General features: G+C 47.0%; 1 protein-coding gene across 1 annotated transcript in view; it reads left to right on the plus strand.

Moving 5' to 3' along the window:
• The first annotated feature begins 480 nt into the window (after positions 1-480).
• LOC138786674 (zinc finger protein 721-like) overlaps positions 481-16126 on the plus strand; it is a 49506-nt gene continuing 33860 nt past the window's right edge. Inside the window, exon 1 of the mRNA XM_069963652.1 lies at positions 481-1139. Coding sequence (XP_069819753.1) covers positions 568-1139 — 572 coding nt within the window. The 5' untranslated portion in view covers positions 481-567. The remainder of the gene's footprint in view (positions 1140-16126) is intronic.

Below are 16126 nucleotides of genomic sequence, written 5' to 3' on the forward strand. Positions count from 1 at the left end.
CTGTGTATATATATATATATATATATATATATATAATGGTATGCTGGGCTGTATAGCTAGAGGTATAACCAGTAAGAATAGAAGATTGTGATACATGTATAGAGCTAAATGGGTGACTGGATACACCAGGTGGTCTTTTTCTGCCGATAATCTTCTAGGTTGCAATGAGAGTGTTTTATGATGGAGGAGGACAGGAGGGCTCCAGGATGGGGGAGGACGGGAGAGTTCTATGATCTCACATTCTGGATAAGATGCTGCACATAAACAACCAAAGTATAAATATATGAAACATTTCTAAGGTTATTACTATTATTTTCTTCTCTATTGTCAGGTGACTGTACCCGGAGATCAGAGGGAAATCTGATATATTCAGGTTATAAAGCAGAGAATCCTATCACACAAGATACATATGAAGAACATTCTATTACCCCAGATCTCCCCTCAGCCCCTCACAGCAAAGATCTGTCATCTGATCCTTATATACCAGTCCCATCTACTGATTCATCACAGCTTACTAAGCAAAATAAGGAGAAGCCATTTTCATGTTCAGAATGTGGGAAATGTTTTATGTACAAATCATTTCTTGTTAGACATCAAATCATTCACACAGGGGAGAAGCCATTTCCATGTTCAGAATGTGGAAGCTGTTTTAATCGTAAAACAGCTCTTGTTAGTCATCAAATAATTCACACAGGAGAGAAGCCATTTTCATGTTCAGAATGTGGGAAATGTTTTGCTCTCAAATCACATTTTGTTAAACACCAAATAATACATACAGGGCAGAAGCCTTTTTCATGTTCAGAATGTGGAAAATGTTTTGCTCAGAAATCACATCTCACTGTACATGAAAGAATTCACACAGGAGAGAAGCCATTTTCATGTTCAGAATGTGAGAAATGTTTTACTAATAAAAGAGATATTGTTAAACATCAAAGAATTCACACAGGGGAGAAGCCATTTTCATGTTCAGAATGTGGAAAATGTTTTTCTGTGAAAGCAAATTTCACTGTACATGAAAGAACTCACACAGGAGAGAAGCCATATTCATGTGATAAATGTGGGAAATGTTTTACGCGGAAAGATATACTTATAAAACATCAAAAGAGTCACTTAAGGGAGAAGCCGAGTCAGATCGCTCAGTGATCAGTCAGACGTCTCTTCCCCAGAAAGCAGATAGAAGCCGGATACCACAGCTATGTATTCCCCATGTACAGAGGAGATTTGGCGGTAATACAGATATCATATACCGCAGCTCCAAACTTCTCACCAATTGGTAATAAAATCTTTCTTCTAAACCTTAGTCTCCTTTCCCTCCATCTCATGTGGATATATATATATATATATATATATATATATATATAGGGTTATGATGATGTGAGAGATGACACAGGTCCTGAGTGGGCGGCAGCGGCTTCCTCTGCATAGTTAGTGGCCATGTATACACAGTACAGGAGCGGGGAGGCCGGGGAGGATCTGGAGTCCCTGCTGCTCTATGTACAGTGTATTAGTGCAGCCGCCACAGGATGGACGGACAGGAGAAGAGGATCCTGTCTGTCACCAGACTCTCGCTGGGGGGAGGACGGGACGCAGCCATGCTGAGTGGGATCAGTTCTGCATCTCATTGTTTCCCACTGAGATCACAGGGACAATCCACAGCCCCATGAGCCGTCTGTGAGAAAAACATAGAAGGGATAGAATTATACTTACCGGCCACCGAGGACATCAGCAGCCCGACCACCGCTCACAGGACGAAGACTGGTGGTCCCCCTCTCCCTAATCCTCATTCAGGACCGGGCTCATTTTTGTTTTTTTCCCCCTTGTGTATATAAGTGCTTGCATTTTTTTCACCTACAGACCCAAAGGAGCCCTTTTTTGTTTGCGCCACTGACAAGGTTAAACTTTGATGTTGACCTGACTCTATGGAGACAGGTCCTCCCAGGTATAGGATGGTTTCAGATTAGAGTTAGCAGCTGCAGTTCTGCTTACAACTTAAAATCACAGACACAGACATCTGATGTACGTATCAGTAACATAAGTTTGGGAAGCGCCCCCTTTATTAATTTGTGTTAACTTTTATAGACAAAATATGGGGCAGTATTACTCATATGCAGTGTATTCATATGAAATATATAAACTTTCAACACAGGAGGGGTCTCAAGTCACAAGACACATACATGTCACATTCTGATAGGTCAGTCCATAGATGGTCAGCTGCTTCCTGTCTTGCGCAGCCAGGCTGGTACATAGTGCTGGTACATTCTGTGCAAAGACATCTTCTCATAACATGCTCTGTGTACCAGTCAGCCATGAACTGATAAGGAGTCTCTGAGAAACAGTTCATGATGTGAAAACGCTTGTTGTGTCCATGTTTTCAAGGGCGAATAAATATCCAAGATATTAGAATCATCAGCGTTAACCCTATCAGTCCCACATTTGACATCCGTGGAGCATTGACTTGGGTCATGACTAGTGATGAGCAAACGTGCTCGTCCCAGCTTGGTACTCGTTCAGTATTAGGGTACTCGATGGTACTCGTTACTCGGACGAGCATCTCACGATACTCGAGAAAATCTCATCATCCTTTTCCTGTAAGTTTGGGCGCTATTCCTCAGCCAATAAACATGCAGGAGACTCTTTGGTACATCCTGCAATGACGTCGGACCCATACATGTCGATAGCAGCGATTGGTTGGCCAGGTCAGATGACCCTGCCATATAAAACTCGGCGACGGCAGTGCTCTCTTCAGACGCATGCTGTGAGAGATCAGGGAGAGAGCTGCTGCTGGTCAGGGAGAGTGTCAGTGTAGGATATAGCCTTCCAGTAGGCCGGGTATATACTAGCAATACAAACAAACAGACCTTTTCAGGGCTAAACGCTTTTATTAATACTATTACTAGAGACTGCTGGCTGGGAGTTGCAGTGCTGCTACCGCGATTTAACCAGCACACTGTGGTGACCGGCTGCTGGCAGAAAGGGGGCATTAGGTGTTGCATAAAGACCCCTAAGAAGTGCTCAGTGTACTCTTTTTTTTTTATTTTGGGGCTGGTGGTCCTGGTGTACTACATTGTATTGCTGGGATTTGTAGTACATCCTGCATAGAACTTCACTGCTGATTGGAAGGGGGTGTCAGAGTGTGTATAGTTCACGCCAATACCAGATTGTACCGTCCAGCCCCCCCTAAACTAGTGGGCACTACACTATTGCTGGGATTTGTAGTACATCCTGCAGGGCCGCCATCAGGAATTTCAGGGCCCCATACAACCAAAGTGTCTGGGCCCCCCACATTAATAAAAAAAAAAAAATAGTGTGTTCGCCCCACGCCTTGCTGGGAGGTATAATTTGGTTCCGATCAATTCTAGAGAACGGGCTCATATTCCCCATTTTCCCCAGTGGCTTAAAATGTAACCTCTGTTATACAGTTATAAAATTGTAGAAGCTAAATGTGAACAAGGTGCAATGTAAATGTCACCATACAGACACTTACTTGTATAGCTGTGTCTTGTGCTCTGTATGCAGTGCATTATACTCACCCTTGCAACGTACAATTTATAGCGTGTCTACAAGCCCAGCGGGGCTCATTATGATGGAGACTAAAACTTATACAAGAGGGGTATACAAGTAGGGGTTCCCCTGTATTCAGAATGCTGTTGAGTACTAGGCAATGCCCCGTTTGGGGTTATTGAATTTCGAGGGTCTGGGGGGCTGTGTGATTTGTATATGTTCACCAATATCCCCCCCCCCCCCCCCCCCCCCCCCCCCCCCCCGGTATGCTCACTAACATAGAATATGTTGATAAGGCTAATATAATGAGGCTGTTCCATGTTAGTGAGCATATACAAATCACCCCCCACCCCCCCAGGCAGACTAGTTTAGCTCACCCAAGACAGTGATAGCGAATACATGGCGGTGAGAACGCTTTCTAGGAGATCCTGTTTGTGCAGCAGAGGTGTCTTTATCCTGCTCTGCATAGACCCTCGAAATTCAATAACCCCAAACGGGGCATTGCCGAGCACTCAACAGCATTCTGAATACAGGGGAACCCCTACCCCACTCTTGTATAAGTTTTAGTCTCCATCATAATGAGCCCCGCTGGGCTTGTAGACACGCTATAAATTGTACGTTGCAAGGGTGAATATAATGCACTGCATACAGAGCACAAGAGGCAGCTATACAAGTAAGTGTCTATCTGAATTGCACCTTGTTCACATTTAGGTTCTACAATTTTATAACTGTATAACAGAGGTTACATTTTAAGCCACTGGGGAAAATGGGGAATATGAGCCAGTTCTCTAGAATTGATCTCACACACAGACACCAGCACACATGTATACAGACACCAGCACACATGTATACAGACACCAGCACACATGTATACACACATACAGACACCAGCACACATGTATACAGACACCAGCACACATGTATACAGACACCAGCACACATGTATACAGACACCAGCACACATGTATACAGACACCAGCACACATGTATACAGACACCAGCACACCAGGGCACGATGAAGTTTGAACTTCTGCAACCTGGAGAAATCACCTGATATCACCTGCAGTCCTATGTAACACCACATAACACAGTGGTATCTCTGAGTACAGATAATGTAGTAGATTTCACCTGCAGTCCTATGTAACAGCACAGATAACACAGTGATATCTCAGAGTATAGATCATGTAGTAGATGTCACCTGCAGTCCTATGTAACAGCACAGATAACACAGTGATATCTCTGAGTACAGATAATGTAGTAGATTTCACCTGCAGTCCTATGTAACAGCACAGATAACACAGTGATATCTCAGAGTATAGATCATGTAGTAGATGTCACCTGCAGTCCTATGTAACAGCACAGATAACACAGTGATATCCCTCTGAGTACAGATAATGTAGATGTCACCTGCAGTCCTATGTAACACCACAGATAACACAGCGATATCTCTGAGTACAGATAATGTAGTAGTCACCTGCAGTCCTATGTAACACAACAGATAACACAGTGATATCTCTGAGTACAGATAATGTAGTAGCTGTCACCTGCAGTCCTATGTAACACCACAGATAACACAGTGATATCTCTGAGTACAGATAATGTAGTAGCTGTCACCTCGGGGCGCATACTAAATGATGTTCTACAAAATAAGAAAAGTGTCATACAGTGACTCACAGGTGACGTCTTCTTTGATCTGAGGCGTTACTTTCCCTTTTCCTCTCCATCTGGCCCAGACCTCCATGATGATTTCTTCCAGATACGTTTCATCCCCTTAGAACCTGCGAGACAAACAATTTAGGCTCCGCACATTTCTAGCAACTTCCTTTCCTTTCTCCCCCCTGTAGGCTCCCAAAGTAACTGCGCTGTGTGGGGTGCCCCCTGTATGTAGGATCCCCTGCTGTGCCCCCTGTATGTAGGATTCCCTGCTGTGCCCCCATGAGCTAATAATGCCCCCAGAGGTGCCCCCATGAGCTAATAATGCCCCTAGAGGTGCCCCCATGAGCTAATAATGCCCCTAGAGGTGCCCCCATATACTAATAATGCCCCCATGAACTAATAATGCCCCCAGAGGTGCCCCCATATACTAATAATGCCCCCAGAGGTGCCCCCATATACTAATAATGCCCACAGAGGTGCCCCCATATACTAATAATGCCCCCAGAGGTGTCCCCATATACTAATAATGCCCCCAGAGGTGCCCCCATATACTAATAATGCCCCCAGAGGTGCTCCCATATACTAATAATGCCCCCAGAGATGCCCCCATGAGTTAATAATGCCCCCAGAGGTACCCCCATATACTAATAATGCCCCCAGAGGTTCCCCCATGAGCTAATAATGCCCCCAGAGGTGCCCCCATACACTACTAATGCCCCCAGAGGTGCCCCCATACACTACTAATGCCCCCATACACTAATAATGCCCCCAGAGGTGCCCCCCATACACTAATAATGCCCCCAGAGGTGCCCCCATATACTAATAATGCCCCCAGAGGTGCCCCCATATACTAATAATGCCCCCAGAGGTGCTCCCATATACTAATAATGCCCCCAGAGGTGCCCCCATATACTAATAATGCCCCCAGAGGTGCTCCCATATACTAATAATGCCCCCAGAGGTGCCCCCATACACTACTAATGCCCCCAGAGGTGCCCCCATACACTACTAATGCCCCCAGAGGTGCCCCCATATACTAATAATGCCCCCAGAGGTGCTCCCATATACTAATAATGCCCCCAGAGGTGCCCCCATATACTAATAATGCCCCCAGAGGTGCTCCCATATACTAATAATGCCCCCAGAGGTGCCCCCATATACTAATGCCCCCAGAGGTGCCCCCATACACTAATAATGCCCCCAGAGGTGCCCCCATATACTAATAATGTCCCCAGAGGTGCCCCCATATACTAATAATGCCCCCAGAGGTGCCCCCATACACTAATAATGCCCCCAGAGGTGCCCCCATATACTAATAATGCCCCCAGAGGTGCCCCCATACACTAATAATGCCCCCACAGGTGCCCCCATACACTAATAATGCCCCCAGAGGTGCCCCCCATATACTAATACTGCCCCCAGAGGTGCCCCCATACACTAATAATGACCCCAGAGGTGCCCCCATACACTAATAATGCCCCCAGAGGTGCCCCCATACACTAATAATGCCCCCAGAGGTGCCCCCATACACTAATAATGCCCCCAGAGGTGCCCCCCATATACTAATAATGCCCACAGAGGTGCCCCCCATATACTAATAATGCCCCCAGAGGTGCCCCCATACACTAATAGTGCCCCCAGAGGTGCCCCCATATACTAATAATGCCCCCAGAGGTGCCCCCATACACTAATAATGCCCCAGAGGTGCCCCCATACACTAATAATGCCCCCAGAGGTGCCCCCATATACTAATACTGCCCCCAGAGGTGCCCCCATATACTAATAATGCCCCCAGAGGTGCCCTCATACACTAATAATGCCCCCAGAGGTGCCCCCATACACTAATAATGCCCCCAGAGGTGCCCCCATACACTAATAATGCCCCCAGAGGTGCCCCCATACACTAATAATGCCCCCAGAGGTGCCCCCATACACTAATAATGCCCCCAGAGGTGCCCCCATACACTAATAATGCCCCCAGAGGTGCCCCCTTACACTAATAATGCCCCCAGAGGTGCCCCCATATACCAATAATGCCCCCAGAGGTGCCCCCTTACACTAATAATGCCCCCAGAGGTGCCCCCCATGAACTAATAATGCCCCCAGAGGTGCCCCTAAAAAAACAAACATCCTACTCACCTACTCCGCGCTGTGGCTGCAGGCAGCAGCTCTTCCTCCTACTCTTCGGGCTCCATCTTGCGAGCCGCAGGGACGGGACTTCCGGCAGACGTGATGACGTCACATGATCACGCCTGCCGGAGAGGTCACGTCCGGGCGTCCCATAGGCTGCTGGTATGAAGTGCCGGCAGCCTATGGGAGAGAATACAGGAGCAGGACGCTGACAGGTCCTTCTCCTGTATTCTGATCGCTTTGATGTTCCGCCCGCTCAATGTGCGGGCGGAACATCAAAGCGATCAATGCATCCGGAGAAGCTGCGCGGCCGCAGCTTCTCAGGATGCTCAGAAACAGGTGGCAAGGGGGGCCGTGCGGGCCCCCCTAGCGTAGCGGTGGGGGGCGGCGGCCGGCGGGCCCGCCGGGCCCCCCCCCCCCCCCGTGTCTCTTAGGGTCCGGGCCCCATACGGCAGTACCACTTGTACTGCCCTATCGGCGGCCCTGACATCCTGCATACAACTTCACTGCTGATTTTGAAGGGGGTGTCAGAGTGTGTATAGTTCGTGCCAATACCAGATTGTACCGTCCAGCCCCCCCTGAACTAGTGGGCACTACACTGTATTGCTGGGATTTGTAGTCCTGCATAGAACTTTACTGCTGATTGGAAGGGGGGTCAGAGTGTATATAGTTCACGCCAATACCAGATTGAACCGTCCAGTCCCCCCTAAACTAGTGGGCATTACACTGTATTGCTGGGATTTGTAGTACATCCTGCATACAACTTCACTGTGTCAGGGCTGGGATAAACAGACAACAGAGGAACGTGAGCCCTGCTCTTACCCCAACCTCTGTCTCTGCCTATTGCCCCACCCACGCTAGACCGTGGGGCGACAACCACGAAGACTACGTATACACTGACTAGTGTGCTGGGGATGGGAGACAAGAGACACAGACAACACAGAACAATTGTCAAAGAGTCAAAATCAGAAAGCTAAGAAAGGTCAAAAACAAGCCAAAGTCATAACCAACCGGTAGCAAGGTACAAAGGGGTCAGGCAAAGAGATGGTCAGAACACAGAATAAGGTCAGAATTGTGGAGATCAGATCACCCAGCTAGTTAGTGCAGAATTATCAAACACTGGCAGCAAACAGCCTATGAGCAAAGCTTAAATGCAGGCTGGAATCCCCACCCCCACAGGTGAGAGCAGGAGAACTCCAGAGAAAAATTAACCCTGATGTGACCAGGTCAGTACAACATGGCAAATGAATAAATGCTCACGTTCTCCTGCGTGCAGCTAATGATTGAGAATGCGAGCGAGCACCCACATCACTTTCAGTGTCAGAGACAGGAATGATGGCACGGACACCCTGACCGCCAGTCCTGACACACTGCTGATCTGGTGTCAGAGTGTGTATAGTTCACGCCAATACCAGGTTGTACCGTTCAGCCCCACCAAACCAGTGGGTACTACAAGTATTTTCCCTGATTTCTGTATTTCATACGCAAGGCCTATCTAAGTTCCATACTGTGCAGTGTCCATAAAATGGTGAACCCCAGGGGTAAGGGGCGTGGGGTTCCAAGCGATGCAGTTGGCAGAGGCCGTGGTTCAGGGCAGGGTGACACAGCAGCACCTGTTGAGGAGGTAGCAGTGGCACACCGCAGACGTCCACTCCCTAGCTTCTTTGCCCAACTTATGGGGTCTCAAGGTAGACCGTTATTGAAACCGCAGCAGTGTGAACAGGTGATGACATGGATAGCGGATAATGTGTCCAGTAACTTATCCACCACCCAGTCTTCCACGCAGTCCGCCCACGCTACCCAAGGGAGTGGAAACCTTGCTCAATTAGCTCAGCCTTTTTCCCCACAACCTGGCCCCTCAAGGGAAAGAAGGGATTCAGATCCACCACCACCACCATGCTCCCAGGAACTCTTTTCTGGACCCTTCCCTGAGTCTGAGCAACCGGAGCAGTCGATCTGTCCTGATGCCCAAACTATGCAGCTCACACAGTCAGTGGGTGATGAGAGTGGGGACTTGCAAGCGGGGTTGGAAGAGGTGTCTGATGATGACGATGAGACCCGGTTGTCAGACAGTGAGGAGGAGAGTGAGGAGCTGGTGGATGAGGACCAGGTGACTGACCTGAACTGGGTGGATAAGTCTAGTGTAGACCGTGCTTCTGAGGGGAGGCAAGTTCACCCGCAGGACCAGTTGGAAGAGGAAGAGGGATGGGCAGAGGGAGAAGCAGGGGCAGAGCGAGTAGATCAGCAACTGTTTCACGGAGTCAAACTCCCGTGGCCAGGGCTAGATGTTCCCAAGTCTGGAGGTTTTTTAAAGAAACTGCGGATGACCGACGGACTGTAGTGTGCAATGTGTACCACGCCAGGATCAGCAGGGGAGCCACCACTACCAGCATGCGCAGGCATATGAGTGCTAAACACCCCACTGGAACCAAGACCATTCAGTGAGTGCAAGTCGCACACTTGCTCTTCCCCTGTGTCACGTGCTGGCTCTGTCAGTCTTCCCGCCCAGGCCACAGACACGAGCGCCTCCCACCCTACACACACCCTTTCACCTCCACTATGCTCGACACCCTCCAGCAAGGTGTCCAAGTACAGCGTTCAACTGTCCCTGCAGCAGACCTTTGAACATAAGCGCAAATACACCTCCACTCACCCGCATGCACAAGCCCTAAATGTGCACATAGGCAAACTGCTGAGCTTGGAGATGCGGTTTCAACACAGATGGTCAGCGGCGATGCCGCCATCATCAGCCTCACCATCCTGCTGCTGTGTCTGCTTCAAAACTCCCTGCTCAGCCTGAAGTCTGACACTTTTCCTTCATCTCAGGAGACGGTTGAAGAACAGCCACCGCTAGATAGCCAAACCACCCTGACGTCAGTTTCTCACCAAGGAGAAGAGGAGCAGACTGGTGCCGCCACTGAAGAGGGTACCCATGCTCGATCCTTACTTGTCGAGCGTGTATGGCCCGAAGAGGGTGAATTGGTGGAGGAGGAGGAAATTGAGGCTAGTCAGGAGAGGGAGGTCTTGCGTGTTGGGACCCTGGCACACATGGCTGAATTTATGTTAGGCTGTCTTTCCCGTGACCCTCGGGTTAAAAATTTAATGCGAGGAACGCAGTATGAGAGGGAATCAATCAGGCCCTGGTGCAGAATCTGAAAATGTACTTCCCATCTGACACCACTAGCGCCATAGGATGTAGTTCTGTGGGACAAAGAGCGGAGGAGAGGAGCGGTGGAGCAGGCAGCTTGTCAAGGGGCAGGGGAACACTCTCCAAGGCCTTTGACAGTTTCATGGCACCCCAGCAAGACTATGTCAACTGTCCCCAGTCTAGACGGTGAGGGAGTACCTTGCTGACCATACCAGCGTCCTTCCTGATCACTCTGCTACCTACAACTACTGGGTTTCAAAGCTGGATACGTGGCCTGAACTGGCGCTTTACGCCTTGGAGGTGCTGGCCTGCCCTGCCGCTAGCGTGTTGTCAGAGCGGGTCTTTAGTGCAGCTGGTGCCATCATCACTGATAAGCGCACCCGCCTGTCCACTGTCAGCACTGACAGGCTGACATTTATAAAAATGAACAAAGCCTAGATTTCACCTGAATTCAACTGTCCACCCGGGGAAAGCAGCTGAACATAAAGATTCTTGGTATCTCCTCTCCTCCTCTTCCTACAATTATCAGCCAACTGCCAAGTCTTCTTCCGCCATGCAGGGTATGGCCTAATTATTGGGAGGCTCAATTGCTTCCTCACTCACTTCTAATGGTTCTCTGTGTCCTCACTGCCATGCTCTGACGTCACACTACATCTGCGGAGGAGCGGGACTGGTTGTCGGGGGCCCGTCGATCGCGCCCCCGCCAACCGGCCAGCTGTTTTATTTTGTGTACTCTTATAAGTGTACTCTTGATGGTGAGTGGTGAGTGACAGCAGGCCTAGCCAGTTAGCTGTCAGCACCCGGGTTCATGTGCACTACATATCCCAGCCCCTGGACTCACTCCAATTTTTGGGTGGGCTCACTTGATTCCTCACTCACTTGTAATGGTTCTCTGTCTAACAGACAAGAGATGGTCAGCACTCAACCAAAGGTCCCTTCAGATAAAATGGGGTGCTCTCACTAGGCTGTATGCCACTCTAGGAGCACGTGAGATTGATCCCCAGACCCAAGGGTATCCAAATGAAGAAGAAAACACCACGATTCTCTCCAGCTCACTTAAAATGCAATCTTTAATTCATTAATTTCAAAGGCCGACGCGTTTCGGGCTGGCTTGCCCTTAGTCATGGCTCTAAGCAACATAAAATACAATACATGTGTGTTACTGGATTAGTGACAGACATCAGACATACAATGCATATGTACATAAAAATACATGAAAACATGGTGTTAAAATAGAGTTATACATTAATAGGAATAGATAGAGACAAGGTACTCAAGATAATGAAATATGACAGTAAAATGAAACCATTTTTGATCGAGTATGAAACATAATGAAGACCAGATAAGAGGTGACATAGTTAGTGTATAATGGGTATACTACATATGGTCTTATAGAGTAATTGGACTGGATATGTATGGATTGGTTCTATTGTGCAAGCACATATATGAATTAAATGAATAAGTAATATTGGGAAAACCGTGTCCGTCATAAAATGCTCAGGATAGTTAAAATACGTGTAGATGTATAAACTTCCGTGTAAAGTGTGTAGAGGAAATATCTTGAATAATATGTGTCCAATATCCTACACTTACTAAAACTGTACACAGAATGCTACCCAGAAGGCTATATTGAATGAGCCATATAGATATATCATGCATGTCAGTAATCATGTGAATATAAATTAATATAATTTTTAATTTGAATGAATAATATACCTGATTCCTCGGGTATGAAGACGACTCACAAATAAGGAGACCGCTACCCAAAGGTGGTGATGATGATGAGGCACGATCTATGTGAACACATATAGGTAAAAGCCAAATGTAAAACATATAATTGTATAAATATGCAATAAAATGTCTACCTAAATAGCTGGCTTTGAAATGTGGATAGTGAACTTAACAAAGTCCGTTCCCCATAGTGTTGAATCAGTTGCGGCGTGTATAGCCGCGCCGCATATGCTACCGGCTCACCGCTTGTGGTTTAAATACCAAAACATAGGGGCGGGGCCGGATTGGTATGGAGGACGTCATGCGACTGGCGTCGCATCCACCCAACGTGGTATCGCGAAATGCGTTTCACAATGGAACGCATCCGATATATAGGGAAATACCTGATCCTATCGGGTCATGTGAGGAATCACATGGTCCGGACTAAGGGAATCATGTTCCTATTGTGTTTGGGAGAGAGAATGAATAAATGAGGGATGATGTGGTGCGTGCCAGCCTGGAACGCAATGCACTAAATGAAAAGATGAATTTATCTGAATTAGGGACTGGCCATCCGAACTAACTATGTTGGATTAAAGAATATGCCCATTGCTCGTCATGCAATTTGGTATTGTTTATAAGTTGTTGTGACCGCAGCTGTAATAAATGTAACAAAATGGAGAATGTATGTAGATGTCTGAGAAGACAAGTATATCGCAAGCCGCTTTAAAAAATGAAATGAACACATAACCACAAAAGTCAATGTATAAAACAAAAACATATGAGAAAAACACATGACAAAGACCTATGGAGAAACGTGAAAAAACATAAAAGACCATCAAAAACATGAACATGCATACAGACATAAAAAAAAAAAAAAAATTATGAAAAAATATATGAAAATACATGTCAAAAACTGCATGTGAAGATCAATAATGAAAAAAAGGAAGGGAGGGGGGGGGGGGGGGGGGAGAAGAAAGGGGATGGGATTAATGAAAAAAACTGAGGTCACTCCTGACATTTAACCCCTTGGGTGTTCTGGTCTCCAGTCTGAATATCCATTCAGCTTCTTTTTTAAGGAGAGCCTTTCTCCAATCCCCTTTGTCAACTTTATCTATTGCTTGGCATTGAAAGGTTTTCAGGTCCCCATCGTGTTGGGTAATGAAGTGTTTTGCGGCCCAAGATAGTTGAACACTATTATTTTTTATGCTTAGTATATGTTCATTTATTCGTGTCCTCATCTTTCTGATGGAGCAACCCACATATTTGAGATTACATGATTTGCATGTGATCAGGTAGACGATATGGTCCGAATTACAGGTCAAGTCATGATTGATCTGAAACGATTTCTATGAGTCACTCGACTCAAAAGTCGTACAATTACTGGTGTATTTGCATATATTGCATCTTGGGGCTCTGCATAGATGGTATTTCTCTGCATGGGGCTCTGCATGGATGGTATTTCTCATGTGGCGACTACATTTGGGATCTGTATAGAGGCTGGGTGACAAAAGTTGTCCCAAGGATGAACCTCTTCTTGAGACACAATGGAAGCCTTCATCTAATATTTCTGCTATGTCTGCATCAGACGTAGGAAACCTAAATTTCTGTGAATAATATTACTGATCTCTTGGTATTCATTGCTAAACGCTGTACTGAAGAAAACACCAGATTTCTCCATCTCCTTCCCCTGTTCCCCATTTTGCTTTTTATTTGCTCTTTTGAGAGCTAGAAGGTCCTTTCTTTGTTTTTTATCTACCATATTTCTGGCTCTTCTTAACATCCAGGGGGGATACCATCTTTGTTTAAGTCTAGATTCGGTCTCGTTTAGTGCTTCTTGAGCCATAATGGGGTCTGAGCAAGCTCTGGAGGTGCGTATGAATTCTCCAACGGGGATGGATTTTATAGTGTGTAAAGGATGTTGGCTGGTGGCATGTAAGATGGTATTGCCAGCCGTGGGTTTTCTATAAAGAGTTGTGATAACTTTATTTTGAATTGGATCCCCTTTGAGGCCAACATCCAAAAAAGGCAAACTATCCCCTGAGGTCTCGAAGGTGAATCTTAAGTTGAAGGGATTATCATTAATCATATCCACAAAAGATGGTATGGACGACACATCAGACGACCAAACGATGAGTATATCGTCGATGTATCGCCCATACCATCCGATGGAATCCCTGAAAACATTGGTTTCAGAATAGATAACCTTCTCCTCCCACCACGACATGACCAAATTGGCCAGAGATGGTGAGAAACGTGCGCCCATTGGGGCACCTGTCGTTTGAAGGTAAAATTTGTTGTCAAACATGAAATAATTGTGTTTTAAAAGAAATCTGTTGGATTCCTTAATATATTCACACAGATCTTCTGTGTAATTCCCATATTTGTACAGATGGTAAGATCGGGCAGTGAGAGCAACGTCGTGCGGAATAGATGAATACAATGCTGTTACGTCACAAGTAAGCCAGCTGTATTCCGCTTTCCATTCAAAATTGTCAAAGGTTTTCAGAAGCTCCTTGCTATGCTTTATGTAGCCCGGGGTACGTAGGACCAAATGCTGTAAAAGTTGATCTATCCACAGGCATAGTTTTTCATGGTTCTCTGTGTCCTCACTGCCATGTTGTGTCTGGCCTAATTTTTGGGAGGCTCACTAGCTTCCTCACTCACTTGTAATGGTTCTCTGTGTACTGAATGCCATGCTGTGTCTGGCCTAGTTTTAGGGAGCCTCACTAGCTTCCTCACTCACTTGTAATGGTTCTCTGTGTGCTGAATGTCATGCTGTGTCTGGCCCAATTTTGGGGAGGCTTACTGGCTACCGCTTCTACCTTGTTCACTCTGTCCTCACCGCCATGCTGTGTCAGGCTGAATTTTTGGCTGGTTCATGATATGCTACCTCTGTTTTCATGGTTCCCAGTGTTCTCAAATTCCAGGGCCTCTTAAGAAGACTGTATTGTTCTATGTGTCCTCACTGCCTGAAGTCACACTACGTCTGCGGAGGAGTGGGACTGGTTGCCGGGGGCCTGCCGATCGCGCCCCCCCCCCCCCCCCCAACCAGCCAGCTTTTTTATTTTATTTTTTTGTCTAGCTGAGGCTGGGGCCTCACCATCCCACGGTTGAGAGGCATCAGGTATACCCTTGATGGTGACCGACAGCTGGCCTAGCCAGTAAGCTGTCAGCACCCGGGTTCGTGTCCACTTAATATCCCAGCCCCTGGACTCACTCCAGTTTTTGGGTGGGCTCACTTGCTTCCTCACTTTTAATGGTTCTCTGTGTGCTCAATGCCATGCTGTGTCTGGCCTGATTTTTGGGAGACTCACTTGCTTTCTCACTCACTTTTAATGGTTCTCTGTATGCTCACTGCCATGCTAGGCATGGTATAATTTTATGGGAGGCTGACTGGCTACCGCTTCTACCTTGTTCACTCTGTCCTCACCGCTATGCTGTGTCAGGATGAATTTTTGGCTGGTTCATGTTATGCTACCTCTGTTTTAATGGTTCCCTGTGTTCTCACTGCCATGCTGTGTCAGGCTGAGTTTTTGGGTGGTCCATATGCCTACCTCTGTTTTAACCAGGATGTTGAACAGAATTAGGCATAATGGTGCCATTAGGCAGCCTCAGAGGCATGCATACATGCTGCCCCTGCTGTTTCCTGTCCATTTCCGTTGTGTTTCCATCAATTTCTGAGGTTGACAGGTTTTCACACGACCTTCCCTCTACTGAACCTGAGTCCCCTGCAAAAATGCTCGAGTCTCTCATTGACTTCAATAGGGTTCGTTACTCGAGTGTCGGGAGATATTCGTTTCGAGTAACGAGCACCCGAGCATTTTAGTACTCGCTCATCACTAGTCATCACTGGTGGTTGGTTCGTAGCCAGAGGTTTCAAGGATTCTATCCTCACACCCCGCAGGTTGATCAAGGGAACACGGGTGAACCCAGAGTACTAGTCTAGCGTCTAACCTCCAGAAATTTCCAGGCGGCACA

The sequence above is a fragment of the Dendropsophus ebraccatus genome, chromosome 3 (assembly GCF_027789765.1).
Source record: "Dendropsophus ebraccatus isolate aDenEbr1 chromosome 3, aDenEbr1.pat, whole genome shotgun sequence".
Lineage (NCBI taxonomy): Eukaryota > Metazoa > Chordata > Amphibia > Anura > Hylidae > Dendropsophus > Dendropsophus ebraccatus.